This window comes from Haemorhous mexicanus, chromosome 17 (genome assembly GCF_027477595.1).
Source record: "Haemorhous mexicanus isolate bHaeMex1 chromosome 17, bHaeMex1.pri, whole genome shotgun sequence".
Classification (NCBI taxonomy): domain Eukaryota; kingdom Metazoa; phylum Chordata; class Aves; order Passeriformes; family Fringillidae; genus Haemorhous; species Haemorhous mexicanus.
The window spans coordinates 2586908-2607852 of record NC_082357.1 but is presented as its reverse complement, the minus strand read 5'-3'; the positions used below and the strand labels follow the sequence as shown (position 1 = coordinate 2607852).

General features: G+C 48.6%; 1 protein-coding gene across 5 annotated transcripts in view; it reads right to left on the bottom strand.

Moving 5' to 3' along the window:
* Window positions 1-20945, bottom strand: part of MGRN1 (mahogunin ring finger 1) — a 50417-nt gene that overhangs the window by 7034 nt on the left and 22438 nt on the right. For all 5 annotated transcript variants that reach the window (XM_059861349.1, XM_059861348.1, XM_059861352.1 and 2 more), the window contains 7 exons: window positions 16805-16922; window positions 13312-13378; window positions 10440-10492; window positions 8184-8231; window positions 5120-5188; window positions 3044-3203; window positions 433-542 (listed from right to left, as the gene is read on the bottom strand). In XM_059861349.1, coding sequence (XP_059717332.1) covers window positions 433-542; window positions 3044-3203; window positions 5120-5188; window positions 8184-8231; window positions 10440-10492; window positions 13312-13378; window positions 16805-16922 — 625 coding nt within the window. The remainder of the gene's footprint in view (window positions 1-432; window positions 543-3043; window positions 3204-5119; window positions 5189-8183; window positions 8232-10439; window positions 10493-13311; window positions 13379-16804; window positions 16923-20945) is intronic.

Below are 20945 nucleotides of genomic sequence, written 5' to 3'. Positions count from 1 at the left end.
CCACACTCCCTCAGATGCATGCCAAGACACCAGGGAAGCTGCCATAAGGAGGCCTGTCTACTCCCATGCTGGGAACCCCAGTGGCAAGGGTATTTTATCTGTGTGCTGCCACAGAGATTTGTGTGCAAGTCAAACTAGAACCCCTCTGCCCTGTTTTCACAGCTCCCACCCTGTCATGCCCAGAGTCTGCCACTTTTCTGTTAGGTCAGGCAACAAGAAACCTTCTCATCCTGAGATTTCTGTGGATTTGTTTCCTCTAATCCAGTTGTGTTGATAAGAAAAGGCAGCATTGCTTGGGAAGCCCTCAGTGGAGGGTGTGACCAAACCTCCTGAGGTCCCAGCCATCAGTCCAAGCAACTCATGCACCCAGCAGCTGCTTGCTGAGGCTGAGACCAATGGCCAGGCTTTGTACAGGGGTCAGCAGGTACTTACAGAGTGCTCATCATGGTCCACACTCTGTGCCAGGACAGGGCTGAATGACACCGGTGACAGAGCCCCCGGCTTCTTCCTCACCGCCCGGATCTGCAGCAGGGCACGGAAGGCTAGGAGAGAACAGGAGGTGGTGACTGCACAGCAAAGCAGGGCCAGGCCAGACCAGAGCTCCTGCCTTGCCACACACACACTGTGGGCATGAAGGAGCTCCCCTGAGCATGGGGACTGGGGACATGGAATGCCCCAAAGCCAAGTGATGGGATTGGGCTCCCATTGATCTACACAGGGAAGGGAGCTGCTGGCTGAAAAAGTCTGGGTGTCCAGAGCCCTTGTGGAGAACAGGCACTGCCTGCCCCAGTACAGTCATGGACAGGGTACTTCAGCTACTCTACAAGTGTAGAGGCCCAGAGAAGTTCCCCTTAAGGGTAGGTCACAACAACACAGTAAGAAAACCATGAGATCAGCCTCAGGAGTGTGCTGCACACTACAGGTTGGGTGGGGGACTCATTAAATCCCCTCTAGGTTCCTTCAGAGCCCACAAACCTCAGCCCCGGGGGTCCAGGGTTTTGTGATGGTGAAAGGCTGCAGCTGAAGGGTTTGTGGCTGTACTCTTGTCTCCACCACAGCCACCCTTCAGTCCTCCCACCACCAGAGCTTTGATCTCCACTCCCTGCACATCTTTTCTATCTGCAGATCTTTAATTTTGCTTGTTCCTCTGTGCCAAGGGTGCATGCAAACAAGCCAGACATCTGGTCTGATGCAGCTGTGAGAACCTGCCAAGCATCTCCCTAGTTCTTGTTGCACCTAGAACCTTCAAGATCAGCCTAGAGCCAGAGAACAGAGGTACAAACCTATCCTTGCTGCCTCTGCACTCCCCAGAAGCAGATTCCCAGGAAGTCAGAGATGGGGGCATTTTCCAAACAAATACAACCTACTCCCCTACAGCCTGCAGATGAGACAATGCTGTTCCTATGTTTTATGATGTGCTACTTATAGTCAAAGCTGTCTGGCACTTCCTCTGGTGAGATCTTGCTTTTGGTTACTGCTCTTTGCCATGTTTAGACTGTTTGGACTTAATTTCTCAGCCCAAACATCTGTCTTAGGCTCTTTATTTCTTTCCCTGAGAATTGTCAGTTAGAAACAATCAAATACCTCAGAGACAGGGGGTAAAACAGACACTCTGCCCCTTCCAGCAAAAGCACAAAATTCTCAAGGGCCTCCTGTGCCTCTGTGCTTTTGAGAAAAAACACAGAATTAAGCAAATGCTGCCTGAGTGTCAAAACATGTATTTAAATTTTTCCATCTTTTGGGAACTGAGCAATGCAGAGGTTAAGCAAATCCTCCTAACTCCTGGCAGAGCAAAAGACTCCAAACTGACTGTTACCTCATCCCTGCCTCCTGGTGAAATCTGGGTAAGGTTGTCAGAAGATTAAAAAAAAAAAAATCATGCTATGTACTTAGACACCCCTCCAGTGGTGCTGGCTGCTCTCTCAGCCAGATACCCTCAGGATAAAGCTTCTCCATCCCTTCCTCTGGGGGATTTTCCATCACCTTCACCAAAACACAAGAACTGCTGACATGGCACAGCCCAGAGCACGTGCACCTTCAGATCCACCCCAGGGAGAGGGTGACTGGACAGAGCCATTCTCCTCTCCTGACTGAGGACATTTATTCTGGGTCAGTCAGAGCAGCAGCATGATGCTGAGCCTTGGGGTGGGGCACTGAAAGAGGCTCCTCCTCCCAGGAGCGGGGCAGGGGCCAGGTGCCTTAGGCTCGACATGGGGGTGTGTGCTCTGTTCCTGTCTGATGGGGCATTTATATTCTCTTAACTGGGCAGTTTTCTTTATCTCTCCCACAGCCAATCCTCCCTGCAGGAGATCTCTGCTGTCCATGGCCACTGAGTGTCCCTGCAGGGCTGATCAAATTCCAGCATCCCATGGGGAGATGCTCCGTCCAGGGGAGGAGCCAAGCATTCCTCCCTGGATCCAATCTGACCTGGGAACAGCACAGCAGCCTTTGGCCACTGCATTCCCAGAGGAGCAGCTTTCTCCTGCCCTGCATTCCCAGAGGGAGAGCAGGCCCATCTCCAGCAGCCCTGGAGCTCCAGAGGAAAACTCCCCCCTTGTGCAGGATCCCTGCTCCAGCAGAACCACAGCTGGCACTGCAGGAGGGCTGAGCCCCCCTGGGATGGGACTGTGCCACCACCCTGAGCCCCCCTGGGATGGGACTGTGCCACCACCCTGAGCCCCCCTGGGATGGGACTGTGCCACCACCCTGAGCCACCCTGGGATGGGACTGTGCCACCACCCTGACCCACAGGGGGTCAGGGCCTATTCTGACTCTCTCAGGGTTGTTTTGTATTATTGCATCTTTATTTTATTTTCTTCCCTAATAAAGAGCTATTATTCCTGCTCCCATATCTTTGCTGAGAGTCCCCTTAAATTCAAAATTATAACAATTCAGAGGGAGGGGTTTTACATTTTCCATTTCAGAGGAGGCTCCTGCCTTCCTTAGCAGAAGCTAAGCAGCTTGGTCTGTTCAAACCAAGACACCAGAGCATTCATGAGCCTGCAGATGGGGCAGTGGCTGGCCTGGAGGCCGGGGCACTCACGCAGCCTGCAGATGGGGCAGTTGTTGGCCTGGTAGCGCAGCGTGTCGGCGCAGGAGTTGCAGAGGCAGAGGTGGCGGCAGGGCAGGATCAGCGTGTCCCGCAGGTCCGACAGGCACACCACGCACTCGTTGCTGTTGTCGCTGTTCTCATCGTCTGAAGGCTGCAAGGAGAGGCAAAGGGTTGGCATGGCAGTGCTGGGGGCTGTGCCAAGCTGCCAAGGGACAGGAGCCTGGGGGAATTTCCCACCCAAAAGTCTGGAAATTCTCTTTTTGCAACTCTCAGCAGGGGTTCCTCAAAGAGAGCAAACTGTAGCCCACGCAGCCCTGCTCACACTCCTTCCTCTCTGGGCACTGCATTGGGAATTCATGGCAGAGCTGTCCTTCCCCACAGCCATGTTCTCTTCAGAGGGGACCCATTTTGGGGCAGGGATCCCCTTGACTGAGACTGACCAGGAACAAGCTTCTGCCTCCCATCCAGGGTCAATAGTGAAATGAACTCTTTGGCACTCTGGCCTTTCTTCCCCACAGACAGAGCAGCCCCAAAAGGAGCTGTGTGCTGCCTGTCATTCCAGCCATGTCTAGCCCAGCTTCCAGAGGTCCCCTGAGCAGGTGAGTGATTCTCCTGCATCCCCTGTGCTGGCACAAGCTCTGATGCAGCTGCAGGAGAACCAGCCCAGGGTGCTCACCTGCCCACTGCTACCCTGCTAAAAGGCTCAGTGTGCACCCATGCAACATGAACGTGTTTCACACCCATCTTTCTCAGCGCCCCACAAATTGGATCACTGCCACTGATCAAGCTGGGAGTGAAACTCCCTCTCCAACCACAAGACTGACACCAGAAAACTCCACAGCCTCCCCACTGATGTCACAAAAGTTGAGCCAGAGCCCACCACGATGACCTAGGATGGGGGGTACCCTCCACCTTCACCTAGGGCCCCTTTGGTCACCTGGGCTAACACATGTCAGACCAGGGGCAACCCCAGTGCAAACATCATTTGTGCTGCGGCCACATCCTCACCCAGCCTTTTTCTGGAGGGAGAGCAGGCCCTTTGCTGTCTCACTCACATGGTTTGCTGAATAAGGAAGAACAAAAATGGCCCCAGGCCACTTGTCTGATGGGCCAGGAACATGGGATTGCTGGATCATGAGAATCATCACAAGACCCAAAAAGAAGTCCTCAATCATGTTAATTCCCTCCCTCAATCCTGAGCAAGAAAACTCTTAGAAAACACTTCTCCCTCCTGCCTCCTCAGGTGCTGTTGGCACGGGCAGACAGGGACCACAGGATGCTCTGGGCAGGGCACTGCAGAGGAAATCCTGCTTGTCTTGCTCCAGTGTGCAAATAGTGCACTCCACGCCCTGGAGCTGTGTGATCCCAAGGCCAGCACTGGGTACACTCCACAGCCCAGGTGGCAGCAAAGGGCAGCTCTACAAAGGCTACAGGAAGAATAAAGCAGTGATACAACCTGTGCAGGGCTGTGCAGCAGGCTGGGATCCAGCAGCAGCTCCTGCCTCAAGTTTCTGGTTATGGCATTTGCATACACATCCCTTAGGGGTGCTGTGCTCCCTCCTGCTGGGGAATGCAAGAGGAATGCAAGAGGAATGTCTCTGGACACTGGCAAGCCCCAGAGAGCTCAGTTCTCTGAAACACTACAGGAACATGCAGAACCCTCAACCAGAACATGGAGAAGCCACAAGATCAAAGCACAGACACCAGGCATGACTGCCTTGACTGCAGAGAGACAGCAACACTGGCTCTCTACAAGCCCTAAAAATCAGTGCTCTGACACACCCCTGGGGCATTGATGCCTTTCTCTCCTAGCAATCCCAGCCACAGGGAGCATCCTCAAGAGCCTCATGCTGCCTAAAATTACCTCAGCACAACTCCACTGACTGTTTGGGCCTGACATCAGGGATGGTCTGTCATCCCTTGGCTTCTTGGGTGCCTGCAGGAACAGACACAGCCTGGACTCTGGGAAGCACCTCCACACTGCCCTGACAATCCCCATCATTAAGCTCAAAAGCAGAAGGTGCAGGCTAGAAATTCCCAGCTGAGGGAGCTCCTGGGCACCTTTACCTTGGTCTCCTGGTTGTTTTTGTTCTCAATGCCGTAGATCTCCTGAAGCAGGTAGCTCACCCGGTCAACCTAGGGGAGAACACCACAGCTGGAGTGACAGCTGCTCTGTCCTTACTGGTTTATGACCACTTTCCCTCCCTCCCACCCTGTGTCAAATGTTCATGTTACACCCAGAGCTCCCCTATAGTGACATGAAAAAGGTAACAAAGAAATACTGCAGAGGACAGCTGGGAGAATGGGCCTCTCCTTGCTCAAAAAGTAGAGCCCATCCTGCCTGGTCTGAGCAGAGAGTAACAGAAGTGGCTAGCTGGGCTCTCAAGATCATCTAAAAACAAGTACTCTGCTTGTCCCAGACTTTGGGAATACACACCCACAGCTCAAATAATCCAGAGGCATCAACCTTCTACACTCCTCTGCTTTCTGAGGTCCTGCTTAACTTCAACCAAGATGAACTTCCACCCATTTTTGCAACCTCAGAGGATGAGCTGTGCCAACAGCTCCTTCCTGGCACACCAGTGGCAGCACATCACCTCTCTGCTCATCCCCTGGGAGCATAAGGTTGAGCTACTGAGGACAGACAAACTGTGTCCCTTAGCATGAGGAGCACTGGAGGAATAACTCTATGCTAGTGCAGTGTCATTTACTGCCATCCCCAGGCCCTTGGTGGCATCTCTAAATTGGGGGTGTGGTGGCAGAAGGTGCTTGAGGCACAGGTGGAAGTTGCACAGAGACCCAGCCTGGGACAACTCCAAGTCTGCAAACTGGCAGCTGCCTGCAAACCCCACTGAGCAGCTGAATTTCAGCACTGATTCAGTCAAGATTCAGTCCTGTTAAACATCTTCATTGATGATCTGGACGAGGAGATCAGATGTGCTCTCAGTAAGTTCACAAATAACACAAAGTTTGGTGGGAGTCTTTATCTGCTGGATGGTAGGAAGGCTCTGCAGAAGGATCTGTAACACAAGGGAAGGCTCAGGTTGGACACCAGGAGGAATTTCTTCACAGAAAGGTTTGTTAAACTTTGGAAGGGGATGCCCAGGAGTTGATGGAGTCACTATCCCTGGAGTCACTATCCCTGTTCAAGGAATGACTGGCTGGGTGGCATGGTGGTGATCAGTCACAGGTTGGACTCGATGATCTTGCAGCTCTTTCCCAACCTAAATGATTCTGTGATCTGGTGCTACACAGCAGCTTCCCCAGAGCAGGATGTGTTCCTCCACAGAAACCCTCATGACAGGTAAAAGGGTGAGGGGGTTGCAAGGTACTAAACAGGCACATCTCACAAAAAGCAGGAGGAAACACTTTCCTGCCATCTCCAGTAGCTGTCCAGCTCCCAACATGTAGTGAAGCCGAGCCACGAGCACCCCATGCTAAAAAGAGCACAGCAATCCCAGGGCCTCTGTAATTTCCATGTCAAACTGGCCTCTCTCCTCTCCTCTTGTCACCACTCAGAAGAGGAGTGGCTTTGCCATGGCACTCCAGTGCTGCAGAAGGTGACACATGGCAAGGTGGGGGCGGGAGCTGGCTGTACCCAGCCCGTTTGCCAGTTCAGAAATGCTCTGAGCTGGGACACAGCACTGATAACAAACTAATTCCAGAGTGTCCCTGTGTAACTCAGTGTGCAGCTCACAGACAATCTGTTCTAGGCCTGCATTTCATGGCAATGAGATCAGCTGTTGGACTGCTGAGCAAAACCCTCTGCAGCGGCTCACAACTCACCCAGGAAGTTTGGGAACAATTATGTGGGAGATGTTCTTTTGTAACTTGGCATTTCAAAGAGAGCCTTGTTCCAGCATCCTGACTCCTCTGAGGATCATGATGAGCGACTTTAAGTGCAGAAGTTGTCAGCTCAAAGCACAGAAGAGGTCAGGAAGAAAGAGGCCCAAGTCTCTGCAGGAGTCTGTGTCCCTTTTGACTTCTTCCCTCTAAAATCCTGAGGAGCTTCTGTCCCAGTAGGGAAAGGGTGAGCAGTGCAATGAAGCGCTTCCTGCGAAGAGTTCTAGGTTTTCAGAGTAGGAGTAATTCAGAAGGAGCAGGTGGTTGTACACAGTTCTTCACCTTCAGGCTTCTCCAACCCATCCCACACCATGTCATCCTTCCAAAGGCTTCTGCTGCCATTTACAGCCTCAGCAGATGCACACAGAGCCACTGGCCAAGTCCAGGTCATGGTTTTCTGCTGACCCAACTGTTTGTATCCATCCATGCTGACTTTCTTCAGACAGGTTGGTGCTTACACTACAACTGATCAGCTCATGCACTGCTGATACCTGATCAATGCCCACAAAAGGTACCCACAACTCTGGCAGTGGCAGGGAGGGGAAGGCAAAAAAAAAGCAGGGATGGCAAAGAATGAACAATGTTATACAGATGGTTTACTCCAGACATAGATTCTACACCTCTGCTGTCTCCTAAGGGTGCAGATGCTATCTCAGTTTCAGTGGTGCTGTGTGTTTTTTCCAAATGCCAATCTTGAGCTATGATTACTGACAGTGCTTGTAGCTCTTTTCTGATCCAGGGACTGGAATGAACATCTTAGAGCAAATAATGTCTTATTAAAGCACTTAATGACCTTCCTGGTAGCAAAAGGTACTTAATTCAAGTCAGAAACCCCTAGCTATCAAGTCAGCAGATGAAGTGAAACTCATTTAAAGCTAAAACACAGCATACAGCTAAAACTGAAAGGATCAACCACCAAAATTTCATCTCTTTCTTGAAGACATTTCAAGCTGATCCTTGCAGCAGAATCACTACCAGATTTCTTTTCAGAAGCTGAAATTCTTGGCAATCTTAGCAGTTGCTTGTGTATTTCTGGCTATGCAGAACTGGATGCAACCTCAAGCCTGATAAGACACTACCCAGCTTCTGCACATCACACCACACCAGGATGGGGACAAAATGGCAAAATGAAGGGTTGGCAGCACCTTGCTGCCTTTGCTTACAATATCAGAGCAAAGGAGGTGAGATCTCAGGCTCTCAGTGAACACCAAACCCTCCCTCTGGGTACAGCCAGGCACCTGTGGGACACCAGCAAGTCTTTAAGAGTAGAAAGGAAACAGGTACTTACAATCTGCTTCTGTTTTAGTGGTTTCACAGAAAAACTGCCATCAACGTGCTAGCAGGAAAAAAAAAACAAACATTACAGCATAAAATAGCTGCAGTGTACAAATCAGAATGGGCTCATTTCAGAGCTGGTGTCTGCTAGCTAAGGGGACAGTGGGGTGTGACTGGATGGCAGCAGACCCTCCCAGCAGAGCAGGGTATTGGGGAGCTACTGGTCTGCTCCAGTGCAAAGCCAGGTGGACTTGGCTCAAGTTAAACCTGGCTGAAGTGGGTCAGAGCCCACAGAAAACTCCCCTGGCATACTGGATGCTTTCAGGCTGCAAGCAGTCCAGGTGGGTGCAGACACCTCTTCAGCCAGTCCAACAAGACTTGGTGGGGGATATTTGTTAACACCCTAACACCAAGTGACAGAGTCACTCGAGGGCAGAGTCCTGACAGAGCGAGGGGCTGCCATGAGGCAGAGGACAAGGTTTGTCCACTGGATGGAGTCAGAAACAAGTCCCATGTGCTCCACACCCTCAAAGCTGTCAGCCTTTCATTTGCTCAGTGGCAGCAGGCACAGCTGGAACAATTCTGTGCATGCCTGGTGCCAGAATTAGTGATGGGAGAAGTGTGCCAGTTCTACTTTCCCCATCATCCACAATGGCCAATAAAGAAACCAACTCCCCTGCCACAGCCTAGAGAGCAGCAAAGGAGACTCAGGGGATGCTCCAGCAGGTCCTGTGAACACCTGCAGGTCTGCAGGAGGAGTCTCAGAAGGAAGGGACAACAACATCACACCCCAGACAAAACAGTCCTGTTTTCAGGCAAACAAGTTTCTGCCTTTGGAGGAGCTGCAAGGTCAGACTACACACAGGATCAAGGTTATTCTTCTGATCTTAAAGATACATACAAATAGCAAGTTACCAAGTCCTGCTGGTCTGTTTTTCCTCTGAACACGCTCTGGGGATCAGCAGTGCTCATTTATCAAGGACCTTCCCTGGATTTATGGACCTACACTTCAAAAGCTGCAATTACTTTAAGGATAGGGAATGTATTTTAACCAAACAGGGAGGATGAAGAACTCAACATGTACTTTGCCTTGTGACTTTTTATTAAAAGGGAGATTTTAATCTTGTTTTAAGCATTCAGGGGAAGATGACAGATAAGAAGTGGCTGAAGTATGACTGAAGGATTCCAGTGTGCTGTTTTCTCACATCAGCCAGAGGAAACTACAGTAACATGCCTGCCCTGGTCCTAGGGGTGCCACAGCTGACTCCATCTCATTTCTGACAGATGCCCAATTGCCAGGAGTGAAGCTACCTACAAAGCCAGTGCTCAGAGCAGCCTTTCTAACAGGGAAAACACACCTTCTTCACAGATCAAGTCCAACAAAAAAAGCAACCCGGAACACTCAGAGCATCTCCCAGCCATATGCTTCCTTAGGACTGACTGTGCTTGCCATGCCCTCTGACTCAGCTTGTCACCATCCACATTATCCACCTCAGAGGAACAGAATTAGGACCTGGCAGGGACCAGGCACACTGAGATACACAAGTCAGCCACCTGCCAGCTGGGAAATGGGGAATTTCCAATAGCACAGCACTGATGCTGCTCCCCTCTACATTTCCAGCTCGGCTCCAGCAGCTCTTGCCTCACCTCAGCATGTCACTGCAAATATCAACCTCCCAGAAAACGTGTCTGCAGTGTTACCACTACCAGACACAACAGGGTTAGGTCCAGTTATGGATATTGCAACTGTTTTCAGGGTCCAGTTACCAAGGAAGAGAGTTTGTTATCAAGGCTTGTGCACACAGTTTGGCCTTACCATGTAGGCAGGGGTCAGTTACATCAAACACCCCACTCAAAAGCAATGGAACTCAGCCTTTACACAGGATGTATCCCAATCCTTGGTCCTGGGTGTAAACTCAGGCCTAACAATAGTGCAACAGAGTCTGGACACAGCAGATCCAGTTCTGCAAAACTCATAGAGCCCTGGAAAACTGCATGGCAGCAGCCATGGTCAACACCTTCCCTCCTCCATGGGAGCACAGGAAACACCTCTGCCATTCCCTGAGTGACCAGCTCAGGTACAAATGATAATTACAGGCTGCACAGGAGCTGCTGCAAATGATTCCTTGTACTACAGCAGCCCCCAGGAACCCCAGGCACAGGCCAGGACTCCGCTGTGCCAAGTGTTACATAAATACAAACTAATGACCCGTGGAAATGTTTATATACACAAGAACAGGGACAGAGGGATGAAAAAACCCTCAATTACCTTTTCAAACGCAGCCAGAAGAACATGGGCATGACCAGTGACCTCAACCACCACTGCAAAAAGAGAAAGGGCAAAAATGGTTAAACTTCTCAAGCAGCACCAGCACAAAAGTATCCTGGGTTGAATTTTAGTTCACTTACAATTTCTGAGCTGCCATGTGTTCTATTTTCACCTTCTCCTGCATTTAGAACTTCTCTTATCTTGTCATCAGGCTGGTTCAGAACAGAGCAAGAACAAAACCCTGCTGGGCTCTGTGGTGGGCCCTACACAACCATGCCTTCATTGTCCTAGGTGCTCCAAACTATCCCAATTTGTTAGCAGAGGTTGGAAAGGGACAGTAAAACAAAGCACTCAGCGGGATTCTCCTGTCCCCTGAAATTCCTGGGCTTAATTAACTGAATTTATCACAGAGATATCTGGTTTAACAGCAATTGGCAGCACTTCCAGCCCTGTTACTTATCATTTTATTTCAGTCTAGTCAGACATGCTTATAAAACATTTATTTCTCATACAGACTTCAGACACTCTGTCCAGCTTTCCCCAAAGACAAGCATTTTCCCTGTTCCAAACTTGAGGGTTCCTTTGTGATCCCACAGCAATGGGAAGGGGCTGTCAGAGGTTTCAGTACTGCATTCCTGGCTACTTCAGCAAATAGAGAGAAGAGGAGGTGAGGTACAATCCCAGCCTCTCTCACTCTGACTCTGAGGTTCTGTTCAGCTCCAGCTGGCTGGATCCTTTTCCTGAATCCTGTTCAGACTCCTCATATGGGAGACAGAGTTTGTGAAGGAGTCACAGAGGGAAGGAAGGCATGGAAGCTCTCACACTGCTTAGAGTGATGAGGGCTGTGCTCAGCACAGGCAGGAGAGCTCTGCCTGGAAGGTGCAGCTCAAGGAAGCAACTCCTGCTCTGTCTAAAAGGGAAAGGAGCTCCACAGCTTCCTTTGAGCTCCCAGAACAGCACAGACAACAGAGGAACAACTCCCTGGACTATGGCACTCAGACCATGTTTGGAAACAGCTGTGTGGAGAGAGGGGAGATTTGCCTGCAGATTTGCTGGGTAACTGGGGTTGGTTGTGGCAATTTGGGTGGAATCAGGAACACAACACAATGCAGAAAAGGGGGTTAAAACTGGGAATTCATCTGCTCGCTCCTCTCACTGCCAGCCAAGAGCAAGGCTGCTCTATGTCTCAGAGTAAACAAAATTCAGGTCACTTCTCTCAGTGTGAATGGCCAAGGAAGAGGTAACAGTTCAGAGTGGTGAGACCTGCTCTGTGCAGCACCTTTCCTTCCTGTTCTGTGCCTCTCCCTGGGAACAATCCCACTGGCAGGGCTGTCACTGCAAGCCATGGCAGAGTTCAGCCCAAACCAGCATCTCCCTGACTGCTATTTTAATTTACCATTCAACCTTATTTAACAGCTGTCATTTTCCAGGTGCTCCAAACACAGCACTCCAGCTCCTTCCATCCCATCAGTTAAAAAAAGAACCAAAATACACAATTTCCTCAAATCCTGCTCAAATGTCACACATTTTTGTGCTGATATTCTTTCCAGGAGGGGATTTAGAAGCAGTTGGTTTTCTGGGTTATTAAAATAGATGGGAGTAGATTATTGGCTAAGGCTGGGCATGGTATGTGCATAAATGTATGCTTCCCATACTGCCTCCTGTTCTATTTTTGATCCTTCTAGACAAGCCCAACATTAGAGAGTATAAACACCTTGCCAAGAGTTCCATAAACAGAGGAAGCTGGTTTATATTTATGGTCAAGAAATACACATATATGTCGATTTTACTAATGGTGCCTGAAATCACTAAAAATAGATGCACTTTGGAAGTAATTTCCTTTATGTTGCACTGTGCTTTGTTAGTCACACTTTAAATTGGCTTATTCAGTTCTATTTCTGTCTGCTTGGAAGACTGTAAAACAATGTAATGAGTTTTTGAGCTTTTTCACATTTACAACATAAGAAACTGAGAAGTGATTGACCCAAACAATGTGATCAACAGTGGATTTTTTTTTCTTTTCTAATTATTTTAAATTTTGTACAAAAGGTTACAGAAGTGAAATACTGGCCCTGCTAACCATAAAAGTCCCCATTTTCAAAGAAAATGTGACTTCCTTGTGCCCTGTTCATTGCTGACACTCCAGAAGAGCCCAAAAGCACACATCCCCTAAGGGAAATACCATGCAAGGTGAATAATAATCTAAAAATAACAGTCTAAATATTCACTGGACTACCCTCTCCAAAGAACAGTGTGCTTTTAAAAAGAACCATCAATTAATCATAATTAAAATTATGATTAGTTATTAATTATTTTTAAAATTTAATCAACAATTATTTCTCCTGAAAGGTTATGCTCTTTTATTATAACCATTCAACATCCTCAGAAAAAGCATAGTTTCAAACTGCTGAATGAAGCTGCATTTGGCTGAAGAGTGACCTGAGTACTTTAAAGCCATTTCCTTTTTCCTGCCCATTTCCAGGTTTTTAGGAAGACAACTGACCCCTCCAAGAGGGAGAAAAGACCAGCTCCACCCTCCTTGATCTATAAACTGCAAAAGCACAACCCAACAAGCAAGGATGTCATTTGCTCTAATTTCTGTGCCTGGCACTGGTGGCAGAGCCAGGAGCTCTCCTAGACCCTATTCCAACACTAAATACCAGGCCATTTTTCCTGTAAAACAATGAAGGCTATTTTTAAACGTATGTTTTTTATGTGGTTAGCTTGGCCCTTTTAATAAAGGGAAGTTACGGTGAACTCCTGAAATATTTTTATTCTGGAAAGGTTCTCCAAGGAGGCCAGTCCTGAAAGGGGTCACATAAGCTCAGAGAGAGCCAGGAGAAGACCATGGGAACAGAACATCAACTCTTACCATCCCCTTCATCCACCACTGCTCGGATGACCACAGGGAACACTCCACGGTCCAAGTCAAAGTTCAGCTGAGGGAAAGAAATGAGCTGAGGTTACACAATTCACAGCAGACCTGCCTGAAGACAACACTGAGATCGTGTCAGCTCAGTGAAGGGCCCTTCTGACACACCCCCAGCTCCTGGTCTCAAAAGGACACGACAGAACAAGAGCGTGGCTGCAGCTCTCTTCAGAGAGCAGAAGCACAACTTCCCCAGGATTCTTCCTGGGGAAGGCAGTGAGAAAACTCAGAGAAGAAGAAAAACAATTCTTATCTCCACTTGCTGCACCTGTTGTTTAGCACATGTACAATGTGTTATGAAGATTGTTTACCAAAGAAAGATTTCTTAATTGGACACTGGTGATGGTTGCTTAGATTGAGTGACCAATTTGGTCAAAGCTGTATTGTGACTGTCTGTAAGGGGTCACGGTTTTTTCTTTAGCATAATTTGATATAGTATAGTATATAGTGTAATATAGTATAGTATAGCTTAATAAAGCTTTTCTTCAGCCTTCTGAAATCATGGAGTCAGAGCAACTTATTCCCCAGATGGGGATCATCCTACATTGACACAGGAGGATTTAAAATTCCAGGCACAAACTTTAAAAAGGAGTCAACTCCAACATACACACACTGACGTGGCACTAAACACCAGCAAAGCAAGGCAAAGGATCTCACTTGGAATCCCAAATGGTATTTGATTCTCATTAATTCATGGATCCTAAAAGTCTTTTGGAGTGATTGGTAGTAGGACAAGTTTCTCAAAATATACCCAGTGCCACAATTTTGCCTCCATATAACAGGATATATTGGCCTCAGCCCAGCAGCACATTGTGCTCCCAACACCACAAAGAGACCCTGGCTCTGGTTTGAAGTTCCTGAAGATATAAGAGGAAAATCTGCAAAACTTCAAGCTCACACAACACTTTAAGAAAACACAGGACTGATTTTCATCTCTTGGCATGTTATGAAATGCAGGTCCTTGAGTTTCTAATTGGTGACAGTGAAAATTTGAGTGCAAGGGAAACAGTCTCAATTTCTCCCTTTGCCCTACACTTCATTAAAGCACATCAAAAGCTCTGTGCCATCTTAGAAATACAAGGAAAAGGCAACCTTACAAACACTGTCCTAAGCCAGGAAAGGAAGTGGCTCAGGGACTGGATTTCTGTTGTTTTTGTTAATTACCAACTTGGATGGTTTTGTCTCATCTCTTGCCAAGACTGAAAAAAAGATGTCATTTCACCCTGATGCTCCAGGTAATCTGTTTTCAGTTTCTCCATGAAAACTGAGACCCAATTCCAGGTGCTGCAGCAGTTCAGACAGTGCTTTGGGGTTTCCATCACTTTGCCACAGCCCCAACATCATCTGCAGCCTGATTTGCTCCAGTTCCTCAAAAGAGAAACCATTTGAAGGGAAAGTCACATCACAGAACTGAGGTTGCTTTACCATAGAAATTCCAGTGCTCTTCAACAAAAGGCTCTTTTAGGCACCATTTCACATTCATTTTTAGGGCCCTGAACACAACTTACTCAACACAAACCATATTCTATAATTTCCAAGCAAATCAGTAAATGAGGAAAATAAAATAAACTTTTATAAAGCTTTTCACAGAACAACCCAACATAACATCAGTCTCCCTTCTTCCCCAGCCAAGATCTACGTCATATTCCAGTATTACACTAAGCAAAAATATGAAATAAATCTGGGGGTTTTGAACAACACCAATAACAAAGCTGGAAAGAAATCTGAAATGTCAATTGCACACAGCTAAGACACTGCCAGCTGTCTCAGAAGGAAGTGCTGCATTTTGGTGGCCAGTTGGGAAGATTTAGGACAATGACTAATATGTAACACAGAGCTGACATGGGAGGGGAAACTCTTTGGAATCACAGTGCTTGTTCCACATTTTTTCCAGCTCCCAGTAACACCAATGAAAAAAGAGGAAACAGAGGATGCAGCAGAACAAGCAAAGAGAGCTGGAAACTCATTTTTCTTTTAAGCTGTCAAAGGGATATGACTTTAGTACTTGAGTTAAAACCTTGCTGACAGGAACAAAAGTAAAAATTAGGCGTCTCAATTCTTTAAGAAGAAAGGGAGCTGAGCTCTCTCAGACAACAGAAAGGATTGAAAAGCAGCTCTTCCAGGCTTTTGTAGGCTGAACTTGTGAAATCATCTGTTGGCAGAGAAGCCAAGACATCAGGAGACCAGACTCTGCAGGCTCTTGGTAACCACCACGGCATTTGTTAAGGCACAGGACTGATTATAGTTGTAACTGTAACTTCAGGACAATAGCTATTCAATCTTTCAAATACAGGAAAGATTACTTCTTTTTCTTTTTTTTATCCTTTTTTTCTTCTTTTTTTTTTTAATAGGTAGAGTTATCTACCAAGGTTCACATACACAATAGACTTGCATAGGCTTGGGTCAGGAAATGAGCACCATTATCAGTGTGCACTTCCTGGGAGATGAACAAATATATTAGCAACAGCTACAGAACAACTACTCTGCCTTTGAAATCTCTTACCACAATTCTGCACAGAGCAGGGGAAAGACCAAGGCTTTCCTTTCCTATGCCATGTGTAGGGGAAGCCCTTGGGTGAAAGTTTTAAAGCTCAGAAATGAGTGGCTTACTGTCCATGTTGGAATTTTGCAGATACCAAAGATACCAAAATAACAGGACTCCACAAATCTTGGTATGCAGAAAAGCCACAAACCTTAATTAAAATCAAGCCCTGGTGTGTTTGCAGTTATGGGTTAAATTAACAAGAGGAAAACATTCCCTTATTCAGCATTGATGCACCAGTGTAAATCTGCCCCAGAAGGAGAATATCCCTTCACAACTGTACTGCTACAAATAATGGTGCAGAATGTGGCTCTTTAAGTGAACAGAACTCTTCCAGAGCAGTGGTCTCCACACTATTCTGACTATTCATCCCACCAGTAACGTGTTTTGAGCACATATTCCCAAGATATGTGTGCTTATCATCTCTGGGTTATATACACATAGTTCTGAAGTCCTTGCCACACCCCAATGAATTTTATTGCCTGCACCTCACTTTGGAGACCACTGTTCTAGAGGACCACCCAAAAACCCCCAAAATCTTACAACTAAAACCCACATAAACAGAGATCATGACAGACATTTGTTCCCATGAGCTCTTTGGCTGGCAGGGAGAGGAAGGCCAAGGAAAGGAGGTTTTCCAGTGGCAATCTCTGCAGCCTCCCTCCTAAATCAGCTGATCACCGATATCAAAAGTCACTTCTCTGGATTTCCTCCCAGTTGGCCTGATCTGCCTGCCAAGTTCCCATACTGCTCCTCCTAGGGCAGTACCCACAAAACACACTGCAGGAGCTGGGAGAAAGTGTCCCCCAGCCATAACTTCACAGCACCAAACAGAGACCAGTGCTCTGGGGACAACAGGGTGTGGAAAGAAGGGGACACTGAGAAGAAACTTACCTCATCATCCTTCCACTCTGAGAAATCAATCTTGAAGGAAGGCAGGGAGAATTGCTGGCTTACCCCTCTCTTGTAGTGAACTGTCTCAGACTGCAGAGAGGGATTCTTTGTGCTGTATCTGAGGGAAGGGGAAAAGAAAACTCGCTGTGACCAACGACTGCTCCCTGCCCTGATCACTCGCTCCCGCCCGTCGGCCTTTCAGGAATCACAAGTGGCAGCTCTAAGGGCAGAGCTGGCAGGGGCTGGCAGGGGCTGGCAGCCATTCAGTGGGGACACAAAGAGGGGAGGGAAAGGTCAAAGCAAGAAGGTGAGCACAGGAAAGAGAAAGCAGCGCAGACAGGCAGGTCTGATCGTGTCCATACTGACCTGCCTGGGTGCTGAGTACAGGGGGTGCAGCAGCTTGGCAAAGGCCTGCTCCCTAGATCCATGGCCTAGCTTTAAGCTGGTTTTAAGCCCAGCACAGTCCTGACTTCTGCAGGAAACCCAGGAAGAATGAGCTATGACCTAACACAGGGAACAGACAACCCAGCATGGTGGTGAAAGCTCTCCCATGCCTCCGTGGGACAGCTCCACAGTGGGAAAAGCTGCTTGGCTTCCACCATCCTGCTAAGCCTTCCAATCCACTCCTCACTCCCTCCTGTGCTTCCCCAGGGCTGATGCAGGGCTACCAACACCACCTGAGAGACACCAACCATCCTCCACCCCAGCCACCCAGAGGAGAGTCACAATTCTTCCACTGTCTCAAAGCTTGTCACTGAAACACCGGCACTGCCAGGCTGGGATAAACATCTGGAATGGGACCACAGCTGCCATCCACCATCTTCTGCACCCTGAGCCCACCTGGTGCTGTCCTCCCAAGGAGACATTTCCCTGCCCACTCCCTCTTTCTGGAGGGTGATGTCTTGAGCTGGATGTGCACAGCCACTCCCAGTTCTGGCACAGGAGATGAGGCAGTGAACCCCAAAGCAGGGTGGGAACAGCTGAAGCTGCCTTTACCACCAAAGCCTTTCTCGTCAAATTACCAACTGTGTGCTCAGGGCACACTGACAAACTGGAGAGGAGGTGAGAGATCCCCTGCCCAAGAGACACTGCAGCAACATCCTTCCTCAGCACAGCAACAAGACAGGCTCCAGCCCCAGAAGAAAATCCTCTGCCTTTCTCTGGAAAGCTACAACAGTTCCTGCACTCTCTGAGGATCCAGAAGGTCAAGTGTCACAAGATCCACAATAAATGCTGGAAGGTCGTGACAAAGGGCAGGTTCACCATGTGCACTCTGCTCTTCCTGCCAAGGCATAAAGTTATTTATGACAATACCCTCAGAGCCCTTTCTGCACTGTGCTGAAATTGTGCTTTACTAGAAGGTCTCACTCCATCCTTTGCATTTCAAGCATGATGTGGGGGAGATCAGAGTGACAGGTCTTTTATATGTGAATTACAGAGCGAGCAATTGAGTGAAGTTTTATTTACTGAGTTGTCAAGCACAATGAATAGAGCAAGCCTGTATCTAGCTCCTTTTGTGGTACTCTCAAAGCTTCCCAGCTCTGCAGAGAGGCACAATTCCCCCTCCACAGCTGGGAAAGCAGGAGATGGAAGAGTGACTTATCTAAGGTTACAGCAAGTCAGGAACTTACTGGAAGTAAAGTGCAGAAGAGAGAGTGGAGGGAAAGGGGTGTAAACATGATGCTGCTGAGTGCCAGGAATGCTGGAGGACCTGCATTTACAGCATCAGAAACCCAAACTAGGCTGCAACAGAAAAACAAATAACACTCTTCCAAGGACAGGGCACAATAATACTCACATTGACTCGCTGCTCTCACCGTCCCTGGGAAAAGAAACAAACCAGGCACACAGATTTTCTGAGCTGAAGAGTAGGACAAAATTATTAAGGAGGCTTCCCCAAGTGAGCTTGATGCCTCAGACTGTGACTGCCTGGCCCCCATTGCCAAAACATGTCAGACTGGGATCTGAATACCCAGATACCTCTGAGCACTTCCAGCCAGCAGCCAATGGGCTGGTGAATTCCCTGCAAGTCTGATGGCCCCTGACTGACTCACAGAAATGGGGTGCAAAGGTTCTCTCCACAAGACAACACATCCTGTGCTACAGAGGAGGGAAACTGGACAAGCTGTTTCAAAGCAGATATCCTGCATATCAGGGTCTAAGGGGCCTCTACCCATCCCCTGCCCCTCTGGTTGGCATCTGCTGTATTCACAGTCATCTATTCCCTGCCTGTGCTGCTGGGGGCTCACAGCAAACAACAGCAGGGAAGCTCTATAGAGCTGTGCAGATGTGTTACAGAAAAAAAAACATGTATCAAAGAATAAAGCACAGCAGAGAAGCAACATGCTGCCTCTCTCTGCAGGAAGTATGAAAGCTGAATGTTTGGGCTCCTGTTGCTCAGACTGCACTGGGCCAGGCCTCCATCCAGAGGAGGACAAAACCACCTTGTGATCACTGGCAGCTCAGGACAGTGAAGAAGTGAGGGGGGTCTGTCCTATAAGGTCAGGAGCACATAGAAATACTCAGTCACACTATTTTAAACCTGTTTGTTTGCTCAGGTACCCCTGACAGCACGAGAATCACAAGCAGCCTGAGGTACCCCACTGCTGGCTGCAGCAGCAGCCCCAGCTCTGACCTCAGGGTTCATGCAGCCCATCTCCTGTGAGCTCTGTGACATGCCTTTACTCACAAAAAGCAAACTACACTCTGCACTGCCTCCTTCCCTCGTGTCAAACCCTCCAAAGCCAGCTGTGTATCAGAGAACCAGCAGATGAGAGGCCCTGTAACTATATCCCAGTGACTTCTGAGAGAACTGGAACAAACTAAAATTATTGCCCAGTCTCACTTTTCCTCTGTCAGCTGAGAAGCACCCACTGCCTGCACGGAGAAACTCAGTCTGTGGCACCTGCAGACCCTAAGCAGCTCCCTAGACAGAAGTGCCATGCTAGAGTTTGGCTAAGCAGAATTAAACTTCTGTTGCTACATGCTCACTGGGGTGTTTCCCCCTCTCCCTCATCCCTGGTTTGTGCCTGGGGAAGTTCTCAGCAGGGCACCAGTCCCAGCTCCTACAGATTTCTCCTCTGCTGTGCTCCCACTCAGCTGTGCCTGGCACCTTCTTGGGCAGTCAAGGGCAGTTCCTGTTCCTGCTCCCACTGGGACCCCTGACTGAGAAGTGCCACACAAGGATCCTTGCCAGGCTGCCTGACTTACACAGAACACTGTCCAGACCCCATTCCTCAGGAAAAGCAGGATGCATGGAGCAATGTTGCCTCTAGGTAAGACTTTTGACTAGAAATGGCTGAGAGAATCTGTGCTTTGAAGAGACTATAGACAAAACAAGAGTTCTCTTTCTTTAGCAGCAGCTAAACCTGTTTCATGGGCAATCTGTAGTGAACCAAGGACCAGCAGAGCTTCAGAGGGTACTCAGGAAACAATTCTGCCACTGCCACGGGCTGTGACTGCCTGGCAGGCTCCATGTTCTCTCACAGGTGATGAGGGAGGAGTCAGTCAAGCTCTGCTGGTGTTCAAAGGGGGCAGGAGGTGATGTGGACCAAGCACCCTCTCCTCCTCTCCCACCTGCTCATTTCCCTTTCATTTTGAGGCAGGATCCCACAGGTCAGCTTTTGGGGAAGAGGGAAGCTGAACAAATGTTTCAACTCTAAGTGGCTTTTGCTGATAATAGAAACACTACCAAACTACAGGAAGGCAATGGCCCTGGGTCTCAGTCACAATTATACAAGATCCACCCCACAGAGGCTCCCACAAGGAGTCTGGAGGTTACCCAGGTGCTAAGGCATTGCACTTGCAATCTCTGAGAGTTTTCTCCTTCCCTCCTACTTCCTTCAGCACTGAGTTTCCACTCCAAGCCAGGCAAAGACAACCCCCTCCCCGTGCAGCTGAAACCCCAGTGCCCACATTCCCCCCCAGCCCCTGCAGAGCTCTGTCTGCAGCTGCTGGGAGCACCACGCTCCCAACTCCAGCCAGGCTTCAAAGCTCACACAACAGCTACACAGAGAGGCACAAAGGCCACAACTCTTAAGACAGACAGAGGGTTTGTCTGCTTGCTGCAATCTATAGAATTTGGCTCTCCAGCCTGTGAACTCTGCACACTCCAATGTTCCCTTGGGGACTGGTGTGTGCC